At 39.6% G+C, this 13,639-nt stretch overlaps 1 protein-coding gene across 1 annotated transcript; it reads right to left on the bottom strand.

Moving 5' to 3' along the window:
* Positions 1-4,060: 4,060 nt before the first annotated feature.
* On the bottom strand, positions 4,061-13,566 carry Brix1 (biogenesis of ribosomes BRX1). The gene is made up of 10 exons (XM_052159798.1): positions 13,370-13,566; positions 11,134-11,245; positions 9,069-9,112; positions 7,402-7,472; positions 7,078-7,127; positions 6,912-6,985; positions 6,741-6,791; positions 6,503-6,604; positions 4,714-4,842; positions 4,061-4,492 (listed from the first exon to the last, which is right to left on the bottom strand). The coding sequence occupies exons 1-10, from the start codon at positions 13,526-13,528 to the stop codon at positions 4,211-4,213; spliced, it is 1,074 nt and encodes a 357-aa protein (XP_052015758.1). The 5' UTR covers positions 13,529-13,566; the 3' UTR covers positions 4,061-4,210.
* Between the last annotated feature and the right edge of the window lie 73 nt (positions 13,567-13,639).

Here is a 13,639-nt window from a genome sequence, read left to right as displayed (position 1 = left end):
GGGTTTACCGGCCTCCACTGCCAGACTAGGTTCTTTAACACACATATTAAGCAGGAAAACGTCCACATCATAGCAAGCACTCTATCTGAGTCATAAAAGCATCAGCTAATCAGTGTCGTGAAATGTCTTAAACAACACCCAGCCTGCTAAGACAAGACCTCAAAAAACAACAAAAATGTTTATAGAACATTTCCTCTCTGGAGAACTTTCCTTTAGGGGGAGGGGGACAACACATTTTTTTTTCCTCCCTCCATGTGTGCTTTTGTTTGCAAACTCTGAAGACTAGAGATGGTAGTTTATGCCTGTGATTGCCAACAATTGGGAGACCGAAGCGGAATGATTGCCCTGAGTTTAAAACCAGCATTCCGATTTAAAAAAAAAAAAAAAGGAATTAAAAAGGATGTCTTTTTTTTTTTTACAACCCACATTAACCTGTTCCTCTACATGGAAATATTTAATAAAAGTTAAAATATTTATAAGACCTAAGAGAAACCTGAGTGCTGAATGAAGTTTGGCGGAGGAGAAAGTTTATTGTGGATAGCCAGAGCTTCTGGGAGTGTCCAGAGTGAACAGGACCCTGAGCCACGAGAGGGGATGGGGAGGGCGTGGAGTAAGACTGGAAGCAAGTAACTGAAATAAATGGCTGGGTAATACAGAGAAGAGCCTCAGGGGGAAGTGCAGCCCCTGGGCAAAGGGCAGGTTACACCTGTAACAGGCCAGGACTGAGGGATGCTGGGAGAACCTGGCTGCCAGGTCTGCTTTTGATGTTTAATAGGCACCTCAGCCTTTTACCCCTGTGCTATGAGACTTAACCTGCTTAACCAGTACAGTGCATATCTCTTGAACCCTAACTTTCTGTATGCTATTAGCTTGATTAGCTTGAGAATGAAATCATGGCATAGTATTTAGCCAACAGGTTTGGGGGGACTGGAGTAGTAATATTACTCTATATTACATACATGATGAGTGATCTGTACATTTATTCCAAATACTGGATGTCAAAATGGTATCCGAAAGCCTATGAAAAGACATTAATAACTTTAAGATGGAATGTTTAGGTACAGCAGGTAGCTGTGAGTTCTATTTAATAGTCTATGGCTAAAAAAGACATTCATTGTAAGCATCTTTTGTACAGGGTAGGAACAACCAAACAGATAAAAGTGACTGTCCCTTCCTTAATATCCTGACCCTAACACAATTATAAAACCCAGCCTCAGCATTTTCTCTACAACCTAGATGTCTAAGTCACTACTTAAATAGTTTTCTAATTTTTTCAATCATTTGTTAAGGTGGTCATGGATAGGGCTGGAAAAGTTTGAGTTCTCAAGATACCTAGGATCTTCCTTCAGAGAACCAATTAGGGGTGGGGGTGCGGTGAATACACTTTTCCCCTTCAGTCCTGAGTGCTGGTTTGTAAACTCTGCAAACTGCTTTGGGGTGAATCATCTATTTTGGCCCATAACAATGAACTGAAATTTAAAAGTAAACTGGCTGTTATTTCAGTCACCGTCGGTCGGTTGGTTGGTTTTGAGACTATGCGGTCCAAATTGGTCTGGAACTTGCAGGTCTGTAGTTGCAGCCTCTCATGAGCTGAGAAGAATTATAGGCATGAGTCACTGCATTCTGTCTCAAGAGCATTCATGATTAAACATACTGACTTTATATAAGCTATCTGTGAGTGAAAGATATGCAGTGTGGGGAGTAAAAACCTCCACAAATTAACTGTTAATTTGAAATTATGACTGGAAAACATTAAGAGGAAAAAATACAAAAGGAAAATTGTAAAACTGTAAATCCTAAAATCTCACAGTTCAGACATCTAAAAAATGAAGTTCATGTCTTTCAAAACTGGGAGCTTTTTATAATTGATATATCATAACATAATCTGTTCATAACATATATTATCTAATGAACTTCCTGATGATTTAACACCGTCTCATTTTTCAATCAAGGTTTTACTCAACTGACTAAATAACCAATGTCCATTTAGTCTTCTGTATTTAACCAGCTATGACCATGAGAAACTAGCCAGATAAGTACTTCAGGTCAATCTCTGATCTGAATCACTTGCATAATTTAAATGACTTCAAGTAGTCTTAAACTATTTCAAGAAAAGTAGCACAATTAACAACTCAACTGAACCAAGTCTTCTCAAAGAGCAACCAGTGCTCTTAACCCTGAGCCATCTCTCCAGCCCCCACACACAAGCTTTAAGTGACTTCATGCTGGTTTTTGTCAACTTGACAAACTGTAATCACCTGAGAAGATGGAACAATTGAGGAAGTACTTCTTTCAGACTGACCTGTGGGCACATCTACAGTGTATTTTGGTTGCTAACTGATGTACGAGGGACAAGCCCCTCTACAGGCAGTGCCATCCTGAAGCAGGTGACTGGTAAGAAAAGCAGCTGAGGAAATCAGGAGCAAGCCGCCCATCTGTGTTCTACTGGATCTCTGCTTCAGTCCCGGCCTCTGTATCCCTCAGTGGTAAGCCTGAAGTGTAAGATAATTTCCTCCCAAGTCTCCTTGGGTAAGGATGTTTATCCCATCAACACAAACCAAATGAGGACAAAATAAACCAGAAATTATATCTAGAACCAGTAACTACATAAGTGAAAGACAACCCTACCACAAGAAAACAAGATTAGTCTAATCCCACTCCCTACAATCCTAATCTCCCCTCAAAAATAGTGTTTTCATTTTGCAAATGTTACTCTCATAGGCAAGAGCATAAAAATATGATTGTTCTAATGTCTGGTAAGGTCCAACTTTGGACCTAAATATTAGAGAGCCTTATTGCTAAAATACCTTTGATCAGAGTTCCATTTAACAAGTGTTGTACAAAGAGATTTCTGTACAGAAGTATTTACCACAGGCACCATACTAGAAACACAAAAACTTATCTTTGAATAAAGCATGTTTAGTGAACATGCTGATGTAGGAAAACACGTTAAGTGAAAAGGTGTGACAAAACCATCTGATACAACATATATGTAGATACACATACATACATATCAAACATTTATGTTCATGCATCTCTCCAGCCAGCCAGCATCACTGGTGGATCTGGTTTCTGCTTCCTCTGTTGCTACTGCTCTCTAGAATCTGAAGTTGTCTAAGATAAATTTAAAATTGCTTAGTCTTGTATTTCAAAACCTAAAAATTAAATGCACTGGTGGTAGAGGTACTGAAATGATCAGATATCAGGCATTTTTATTCTCCTGATGTTGTTGCCTCTGAGACTTACTGCCTCAGTGTAACCCAAGCCTGGTCCTGGAAGCTCTGTACAATCTATTCTAGGCCTAGAATGTTTTCTGATCTCCAGCCAGCTGATTCAACTCAGGTGTTCTGGCTCAAACTCCTTTCCAAGCTGATTCAAGCTGACTTCTCTTGGCCTCTTTTTGCTGTGCTTGGCCTCAAATTAACTCTCTCTGTTCTAATCTTCTGGCTCACTCTTTCTTCAACATGTCTTCTCTCTGCTGCTCACAGAGCTGATTTTCTCCTGAGTTGTGCACTTCCTATTCTCTCCAATCTTTTTCTGATTTGTCACTTTGTCTGCCACCTGATTATATATCACTTATATATCAGAATTATGTATCACCCATATATAAACATGCGTGTTTCCTTCTACAAACTAATTTTACCTTGTTTGGGATTTATGGTGTGTACTAAGGGTATGTCTGTATTCCAGCCCAAGGGATTAAAGGTGTGTGCTAAGGCTGAGCCACAACTAGAATCAGATTTTTTCCAGTAAAACACTACAATTTTGGAGTATACAGATCAAATATACAGGAACAATCAGAAGTTGGCTTCCCAAGGCTTCATGAATTAGTGACCTCGGCAGAAAAAGTTCAATGAAATGACCATTTCCTCCACCCTGCATCCACAAACTCTGCTCTTAAAATCTCTAGCATCTCTGTAAGTAATTACAGATCCAATTAAGGATCTGATTTGATTTTAGCTTAACCAAACTACAATTCTAAGCAAACAGGACAAGACAACTACTAAGTGTGCTCAAGATTCAATATTAAGTGAGGCTCTGAAAAGAATAAAGTAGCTAGTGAGTTCTGAAGATGGTTTATTTAGAAAAAGACCAACACTGACTTAAAGATTTTAATTTTTTAAAATGGCACCCTAATTAGACATAGCTAGTTCTATATACCAAAAGTATTTACACATGGAATACAAAATATATAATAACTAAAAGATAGTTATCCACTGATTCCTTTTGCACTCCCTCTGCCCATCTTCTGTTGTAGTTTCCGATGCCTTTTGTAAATCCGTTTCTTTCTTGCTTTCAGATCCACTTTGGGCTCTGGTTTCACCCACTGTATTTCTACTGGTTTCTCCTCTGCTGGTGTAACAAACACGTCTGCAGTGGGATCATGTGGTAGAACAGTCTTTGGTTCTTTCTTCCTCAATTTCTGAACATCTTTGACTTGCTGTTTCTCTCTGTACTTTGCAGCTGTCATGGACCTTATGATTCGACGATGCTACACAACAAAGAGTAGATGCTTTTGAATTAGGCATTCATTTATGTAAGTTCACCCAAAATCATTTTAAAAAAGTAATTTGCAGAAACATGTGCAGCAAAACAAATTTAATCATACAGGTGGTAAAAACACTGATTACAAAATTATTTTGGCTAAAGAACTATAGTATCACAGACTAAAACAGAACAAAACAACCGAGCCAACCAAAACACCCAGCTTACCATATTTGGAGACTGGTAATGAGGATTTTCATATAAGGTTGGTCCTCCAAAGCTTCCCTGAAAAATCTTTATTAGATTTAAGACAAAACGAGGTCCTATTTCCACTAGAGCAGCATCTTCTTCTATAATCTTCAACAAAAAATAAACATTCCTTGTGGTTTGGGTATATTGTTAAAAGGTAAACCAGCCACAACAAGTATGCTCTAAAACAAGCACAGTACACTTTGAACCTCAGCACAGAGGCAAAGGCAGGTGGATTTAAGTCTTGTTTATGAGTTCCTGGCCAGTTAAGAGTTTAAGGGACCCTGTCTCAAACAAAAAATTCAAAATGACACAAAATAAAGCATAAATCCAGAATTGATAATCTTCAAAGTAAGTTAGCAAGAACTTGAAAAGTGGTAATACTTCCTAAAATCTGTTACTAGCTCAAGGATTTTCTTTTTCAGTGTTCATGTGTGTATGCAGTTATATATTTACTGATGCATGTGTGCATGTGTGAAAGCTAGACAGTACCAACAGGTGTTCTTCAGGAGCTACACACGTTTATATTCATTTACAGTATATGGGTGGATGTGTGTTTTGGGCCTCACACACAGAAACCAGAGGACAACGTACAGGAGTCGGTTCTCTCCTTCTCCCTACCACGTATGTCCTAGGAATCAAACTCAGGCTCAGTGATGATCATTACCAGCTGAGCCATCTCACACCTACTTTACTTTCTGAGATGGCCTCTCACTGGTAGCTAGAACTTACAGATTAAAACTTCATTGGCCAGCCAACACGCCACGAGGAAATACCTGTCTCTACCTCTCCAGATCTAGGATTACCAACTCATCCACTTAGGCCTCAGGTCCTCATGCTACACACAGTACTTCACCCCTCAGGGTATTTTTTTTAACTGTAAAATCTGAATTTGTTTCATATCTTTTTTTTTGGTTTTTTTTGTTTGTTTGTTTTTTCCGAGACAAAACAGCCCTGGCTGTCCTGGAACTCACTCTGTAGACCAGGCTGGCCTCGAACTCAGAGATCCGCCTGCCTCTGCCTCCCAGAGTGCTGGGATTACAGGCGTGTGCCACCACTGCCCGGCTTTATTTCATATCTTAAGTCTAACAAACACTAACATTCTTTTCATTTGTCCATTAAGATAGGGTCTCTCTCCATAGCCCTGGCTGTTCTGGAACTCAGAGATCCATCTGCCTCTGCCTCCAAGTGCTGGGAAAGCACTCTTATTAACATTGCCAACAGATCCACTCTCCCAAGTCAGATGAGACTGATACCATAAGACATCTTCTATGAAACAGAGACAGAAGCCTGTGTCCATCACCTGCAGCTGAAGGAAATCTTGTCCTTGCTGTTCTCCGCTTTTCTGCACATTATGACAAATTCCTGCCTAGAGATTTCTAGAAGCCCCACTTCCCCTGAATAAGTCACCTCAAAGTTGTTACTATAGCAATTAAGTTTTCCTACTCTCTACCTGCTATATTCTAACCTTTCAGGAAGAGAAATAATGAACCGTCCTTTACAGGACTCAGGAAAGGCTGGAACCAGTCACCACAGAGTTCCAGTCTCTGTTCCCTTTTTAAATAAGTATTTTGTTTACGATGTTGTATGCCACATCAACTGACAAGCAGAGAAAGAAGCAAGGAGAGATCACTCCAGGTATGTGGAAGCAATCATTTGTCACAAATATCTGAAGGAGAAATAGAGCTACTTAAAAGAATATACATTTGCACTGTCAGTAATGCTACATATTCCATATTTAAAACATGAAAAATAAAGCAAAGCAAACCTGGAAGTTCCGAAACCATATCCTGTTATCCAGAATGGTGAATGTAAACACGTGGTCCACAAACGGCTGACTCTTGGGATGGTACCGTGGTGTACTGAAGATCTTGTTAAAAAAAAAAAGTCTGTTAGTTTTTCATTCCAAGGCACAGCATGTGCTTTGATGTCTAAGTTAATAAGCGCATTCAAAGACACTGGTCTATTATATATTCCGAAAACTACTTCCTAAGAAAGATATTTACCTGAATTAAGAATTCTTTTAGCAGAGCATAATGTGGCAACTCATCAAAAGCCTATAAATAAAAATATGAACACGTCACTTAGAATCAAAGAGTACCTCTTTAAAACTTATATATATAAAATCAGCCATTTAGAATAAGAAAATTATACCTCATACTGAATGAGAAACTTACAGGGTCAAAAGACAAAAGGGGCCGAGAACCTTTCAAACAGTTTCCAGTCATCTTTAGTTCAGCCAGGGTGTGAACTGAAAAATGTAATGAAAAAGTTAAAAATCTTGACACAATTATCCAAAAACATTTCTAAAATAGTCACTAAGAAATATTAAGTCAAACTTACTATTTTGAACCAAGAATTTGGCAGATGGCCCATGAGGTGAATTTGAAAGCCTGAAATACATGAAAGAGGCTCTTCAACAGATGAGAATGCATCGTGCAGTGATGTTCACCCATAGCAGAGTATAAAACAGTCTATAGTATAAGGCAGGACGACTATGGTATAGGATACAAATGTCTAAAATGTAAGATAGCCCATGTCTACAGTATGTATGTTAAATGTGCTTTAGGGTTTCCAATATTGCACAATCATTCCATTCCTCCTTTTACACAAAAATTACATCCTGTTACAAAAGATTTACTCAGTTCTATCAATATATTCTCTTACCACATATAGAGATCCTGTTTTTTCTTAGCTTCAAAGTAGATGCATTTGTTGCAATTTTTCATTTCACAGACCTAAAAAAAAAGCAAAAGCAACAACATAATAACAAGAACTAAAGTAGTAAGTAACAAGATTTCTTTTTATAAACAACCTGTGTTTATTTACTCACAGAATTTTATTTCCTCTCTGGCATTCCACTCAAGGTAAACCCGATGCTCTATGCCTATTTGGTAGAAGGATCTGCTCAAATCTCTTTTGTCTATGGTACTATTTCCTTTTTTACTGACCAAGTATCATGCAGCCCAAGCTGCCCTTATCCGGATTCTCTGCCACCTCCCAAGTGTTGGACTGCAGGCTCACTAGTCTAACATTTTAGAATAACTGGTGCTCTTGCTGTTTCTGAAGAGCTCTTCTGACTATAGACCCATGCACAAACCACAATGACTGAAAATAACACTGGAAAAGATGCAATACTAGAACTATATCCCAAAATACAGCTCTAAGAAACCGAGAGGGCATCTGATTACGTTACAGATGGTGTGAGCCACCATGTGGCTGCTGGGAATTAAACTCAGTCAGGACCTGTGGAAGAGCAGCCAGTGCTCTTCATCGCTGAGCCATCTCTTTAGCCCCAATATCCTTTATTTCAAAGTGATTTGAACAACATCTTAAAGATTTTTTTGTTTTGTTTTGTCTCTTTGTATCACTGGCTATCCTGAAACTTGCTCTATAGCCATGCTAGCCTCAAACTCAAGAGATCTGCCTGCTTCTGCCTTCTGAGTGCTGAGATTAAAGGCAAGCAACACCATGCCCAGCAAGTTTTAAGGTTTTAAAGATTTAAAACCCATCCTTAAGAAAGACAAAAGCATCCTATGAATGAGCGTCTATGTTATGGTAACTTCAAGTACTAACTTAAAAACCATTTTCCTTTGATTTTGTTGCTTTTTTAAAAGTACCTTCTGGGACTCTATACTTGCCTTCTCTACTGGAATGCTCTTCCACCATTTTCTTTTTAAGTCTGAGAGTAAACTGACAACTCCCTTTCAGGACATGCTCTTCTAGTCCAGCTCAGTAATGAAAAATACACACTGCTTTAGTTCTTGTGTCCTTACTGGAAAGTATAATCTTGTTCATGTGCTGCCTCCCGCACCTGAGCTCCCTGACAATGCGGGAATGGTTCTAGTTCTGGTCAACCCTGTTGCCATGGCTTGTACAGTAACACCATGCTGCAACATCTGTGCCAAACTACCAAACAGAAACCTTCCAGCAGCCCAAGAGTCACCTTACAGCTGCTTAGAAAACTTTATTTTGAAATATAAGCTTAGTATCTTCAACACTACTTTAAAATTTTAATTATTATTAACTTGTAATACCCAGAGAAACAAATTTTCCCTGAACATTTAATAATGAGAGTACTTTTTTTTTTTTTTTACAACACAGGTTTTCTATAAATAGCTAATGTTTTTGAAACAGTTTTATATATTTTTGTTGATAATCCTTGAGTACCTACTGTAAGTTTCAAGTAATACTAGATATCATGGAAGAAAAATATCTCACAAATTTGTGAAATTAATAAAATTGGAATTATTCAAAGCAATTTCTACAAGTCACTAACTTGGTTATGCCATCTTTAGAGTTGATAAAATATTTGTAATTAATTTTAAAATTACCTCATTTATCACAAATAATTTATCTTTACGATCCATTTTAGTATCTATAAAAAGAAAGAGAAAACAAGTAAGTAATAGATTTCAAGTCTACCTGACTTTGATTACATTTGCTATCTAGATAATGGGCAGATAGTACAGTGTGTACTTGCGACTGTACTGGGGATGGAAACCCAGGGCAGGTGAGGCACCGCCAGGCAAGCGCGCTGCCAGTGAGCTACAGCCCCCTCTTGACTTTGATTTTTCAGGCTGGTCTTATTAATTTGCTCAGTCAGGCCTTGAACTTTGAACCTTCCAACTTCCAAGTAGGGGGAATTACAGGCCTGTGTCACCTGGCCTGGATGAAAATGAAGTTTTGGTTTTTTTTTTTTTTTTTTTTTTTTTTTTTGAGACGGGGTTTCCCTGTGTAGCCCTGACTGTCCTGGAACTCACTCTGTAGACCAGGCTGGCCTCGAACTCAGAAATCAGCCTGCCTCTGCCTCCCAAGTGCTGGAATTAAAGGCGTGCGCCACTGCTGCCTGGCAAAACTTTTTTTTTTTTAATACTGGCTCTTGCGTTGTTTGGTTTGGTCTCAAAGTGCCTATGAAGATACAGGATGACCTTCAGTTCTTGAACCTCCTGCCACCATCTCCCATTGATGATTATTTCAGGAAGCACCACTATGCCCAGCTCCTGATATGAAAATGCGATCAACTATGCAGTCCTAGCTGGACTGAAATTATGCAGACCAAGATGGCCTTGAACTCAAGAGATCAGCCTCCCAAATGCTGGCACTAAAGGTGTGTGCTACCACACCTGACCAAAACTTAAATTTTAATTTATGAAAGTATTATTTTGAATCAAAGCCAATTTTTAAATTGGTTTTAGATAACTACGTAAATGAAATACATCAATGAAAACTTTCAGTTAGTTTCAGGGACTGAAGGCAGTACAGGCAACTCTGGCTTGAGAGAGACTATAAAGAACTAAGTCATTACATAAAACAAACAGTCCAAAACCATCTCAGTTTACAGCCACATGCACAGCAATGGCAGTTGTCTCATCTCACAAACAAACATTTTTCACAAGCTTCTAAGACAGAACACTCTTAAGCCACAGGTGGAGGCACACATACATTCAGTCCCAACACCTGGCTAAAGTTAAGCAGATTTTTATGAGTTCAAGACCAGGGGAGCAAAGGCTACATAGAGGGACCCTGCTTCAAAAAAAAAAAAAAAAAAACCAAACCAAAACCACAAAAACAGTGTTCAGAAAGCAATACATGCCAGTCTTTCCTTAATACCCACCCAAAACATTTCTATATTAAGATAGATGTTTTAAAAAGTAAAGAAAAGAACAGCCAGGCAGTGGTGGCTCACACCTTTGATCCCAGCACTTGGGAGGCAGAGGCAGGCGGATTTCTGAGTTCGAGGCCAGCCTGGTCTACAGAATAAGTTCCAGGACAGCCAGGACTACACAGAGAAACCCTGTCTCGAGGGGAAAAAAAAAAAGGCGGGGTAGTGGTGGCGCACGCCTGTAATCCCAACACTCTGGGAGGCAGAGGCAGGAGGATTTCTGAGTTCGAGGCCAGCCTGATCTACAGAGTGAGTTCCAGTACAGTCAGGACTACACAGAGAAACCCTGTCTCAAAAAAACCAAATCCAAAAAATAAAAGAAAAATGTAAAAAACATGTAGACCTTTAATATAACTTCTGAAGTGTGTGTTATGTGTGTGTATGTATATATGTGTGTGTGTTTTCATCAGTCAAGTTTTTTTTTCTTTGGGTGCTGCTCACTTATTTTTTAAGACAGGGTCCCTAAAATGGCAGAGATTGCCAACTTGGCAAGACTAGCTTGCCAGCAAGCCCTGGTACCCACCTGCCGCCACCCTCACAGAGGTGGAGTTATAATCCTGTGCCACCAGATCCTTTTGGCAGTTCTGGGGACTAAACACAGATCTACTTCACTGACTGATTAAGCTGTACCCTCGACCCTTGTTCTGTGGTTAGCTGATAGGGCCGAGCAAACAATATGTAAATATATGTTAGGCAGGTTCATACACACAGTTTAAAGCTTGATATTAAAGTACCTGCTTTAGAATGAGGCATCAACATTCTCAAGTCTTGCATTAAGTGTCTTGTTCTGAAATTTATTCCTCTGGAAGAAAAGATGAGGATCCGCTCCTTATTTTTCCATTTGCCCTGGAAAAAAAGAAACATTAGATCTTAACATTTTGTGCTGAACTTACTTGGTGTTTCTGACAGTTTTCCAAGTCCCCAATATCAGGCATCACTGGCATCCCCCATAGTTCCAGCTAGTGAGGCTGAAGCAGGAAGAGCACTTGAAGCAGGAAATTAAGGCTATCCTAGAGCACAGACCACTGTCTGAAACAGAAACAGTAAAACAAAACTAACCACTTTTCAAATGCCCCTTACTACCGTAAGGATCTTAACTTAGCACCTTTTTATTCCCTCCATTACAGTCCCTATATTCACTTCCAGTTTAACTATGTACAGAAAGGTAAGCAGTCTCTGTAGCTCTAACAGTACACAAATCAGGGTAAAGCTTCAAGCTCAACCGTGTAACAAACTTACCAAACTTAAACCTGGCATATTTCCTTACCAATATTCCTTTCTCCTCCCTTTTTCCTTCTTTCTGCTACTTCATTTCAGTTCCTCATGCTGAAGATCCCGTTTGCCTTATACAGACACCATAAGCACTACTAACTACTATCAGGACCTCTTTACAACAATTTATAAAGCTTACAAATGTCCTTAAATCCCTATAACTGATTATCAGCTGCAAAGCTCTTGAATGTCTGGCTTTCCCAGACAGAATCACTGCTGACAACAAGCTAGCACTAATTCAGTTTTGGTTTCTAAACTTCAAAATGACATATACTCTCTACAGTTGGACTCTAAAATACATTTTCACTGTTTACAACATAGCTGCCCAATACTGACCCTGAACATTCTCAGCTAATCAGCTGAGTTTAGATTTTCTCCCCAGTTAATGTGTTTGATGAATTAATTCTTTTTTCACCCCACCCCCATCTTTCTAAATATATAAATTGAAGCCTTTCTTTGAAATTCAGCTAAAAGGTTAAGTCTTTCATGTTTCTTTTACTACCATAAAAGTAGTCATTGTCTCATTAATTCCAATTCACGTATCAGTGTGATTCAGATTACAGTTCCCTGCATGTTTCTGTCCAGCTCCTTTTTTCTCTCTTTTTTTTTTTTTTGTTTGTTTAGTTTTTGTTTTTCCGAGACAGGGTTTCTCTGTGTAGCCCTGGCTGTCCTGGAACTCATTCTGTAGACCAGGCTGGCCTCGAACTCAGAAATCCGCCTGCCTCTGCCTCCCAAGTGCTGGGATTAAAGGTGTGCGCCGCCGCCACCCGCCCGGCTCTGTCCAGCTCCTAAAAGCGGGAGCTCATTAACTTTTATTGAAAAGCTTGAGTCCAGCTTATTTCCCTCAAAGTCACTTTTATCCTTTCAGACAAGGGTACAAGATTTAACTGTTAATTAAAACTAGGGTACAATGTACATTGGCCTTTCACATTTCCTTTTTATTTAGTACTAGAGTACTATACTAAGCATAAGGGACTCAAGAGTCTGAGGCAAGATTTCCTCCGTAAATATACCCTGCTTAAGGAGTGTGACTGAAAGTAACTCTAACAAGAACCTGCTTGCCTTTAAAACAGATTTCTATGAAGCCTTCTTTCCTTCTAAACTCCAGTATTTCTGGAAGAAATCTTGTTCATCAGCTCCTAGATGACAAGGCCAAGGAAGCTCATCTTGGTATAAGTGCCTCGTACTGTTGAGCACAGTAAAACTAATGGTCTAGGTTTATAATTATAACAACAATAATAACAATAACAACAACAACAATAATAATAATAGCCCTTGAATTAAAAGATCTAACCAAACAAGTTAAGAGTCACAGGACAGTAACTTTAACGGCTTTGCATAAAAACTCCAGTACGCTGTGTGATAGGGACCAAACTGGAAGGAATTTATAGACACCAAAAGGCTTTGAGAAAAAAAGAAAGTGGAAAACCATTACCCTTGGGAGGCGCGGGACCAGTAACCGGAAGACAGGATACTATAACTTAATACCCATTAAATCAACTCCCTGTTAGCTGGCTAAGGGTGTACGAACTGCTAACTCCAGGAAGGTCATGTGCACGAAAATTAGACATAAACATTGTCCAGTCCAGTCAAGTGAACCCTAAGCTCATGATCCAGTCAAGTTTTGGCTGGAGTCACTTCGGTAGCCCAAAGGAGGCTCAGGAAGCCGACTCCAATTCCGGGAGTCGGGCTTCTTACCTTGCAAACGGGACCTGGAATACGATCTCTATTTTCTTCCTCTTCCTCTTTTGCCACATCGGCCTGCTTAGCTGGCTGCCCGGCATCTTTCCGGCTCCTTTTTGGCTTCTTTGCTTGAACCTCCAGGCTCCCACGCCGCTTTCTCTTGGCCGCCGCCATCTTGCCTCGCCGCGTTTGTTGCTGTCCGCACTTCCGCTTCTGCCGCTCGCTCCTCCTTCCGATCTCTATGGTAGCCTGGCACGCTAGGCTCTGAGTTAGTCATCCAGCTCT

This window comes from Apodemus sylvaticus, chromosome 16, assembly GCF_947179515.1.
Source record: "Apodemus sylvaticus chromosome 16, mApoSyl1.1, whole genome shotgun sequence".
In the NCBI taxonomy this organism is placed as follows: domain Eukaryota; kingdom Metazoa; phylum Chordata; class Mammalia; order Rodentia; family Muridae; genus Apodemus; species Apodemus sylvaticus.
Note: the sequence above shows the minus strand (reverse complement) of the source record. Positions and strands in the feature narration are given on the sequence as shown.

Excerpts from the sequence above, each read along its gene's own strand:
- Brix1 (XM_052159798.1), bottom strand. The coding sequence starts at position 13,528 with ATGGCGGCGGCCAAGAGAAAGCGGCGTGGGAGCCTGGAGGTTCAAGCA. Across the intron at positions 11,246-13,369 it reads TTCCAGGTCCCGTTTGCAAG|GGCAAATGGAAAAATAAGGA; the intron begins GTAAGAAGCCCG and ends CTTTTTTTCCAG. Across the intron at positions 6,605-6,740 it reads TAAAAGAATTCTTAATTCAG|ATCTTCAGTACACCACGGTA; the intron begins GTAAATATCTTT and ends TTTTTTAACAAG.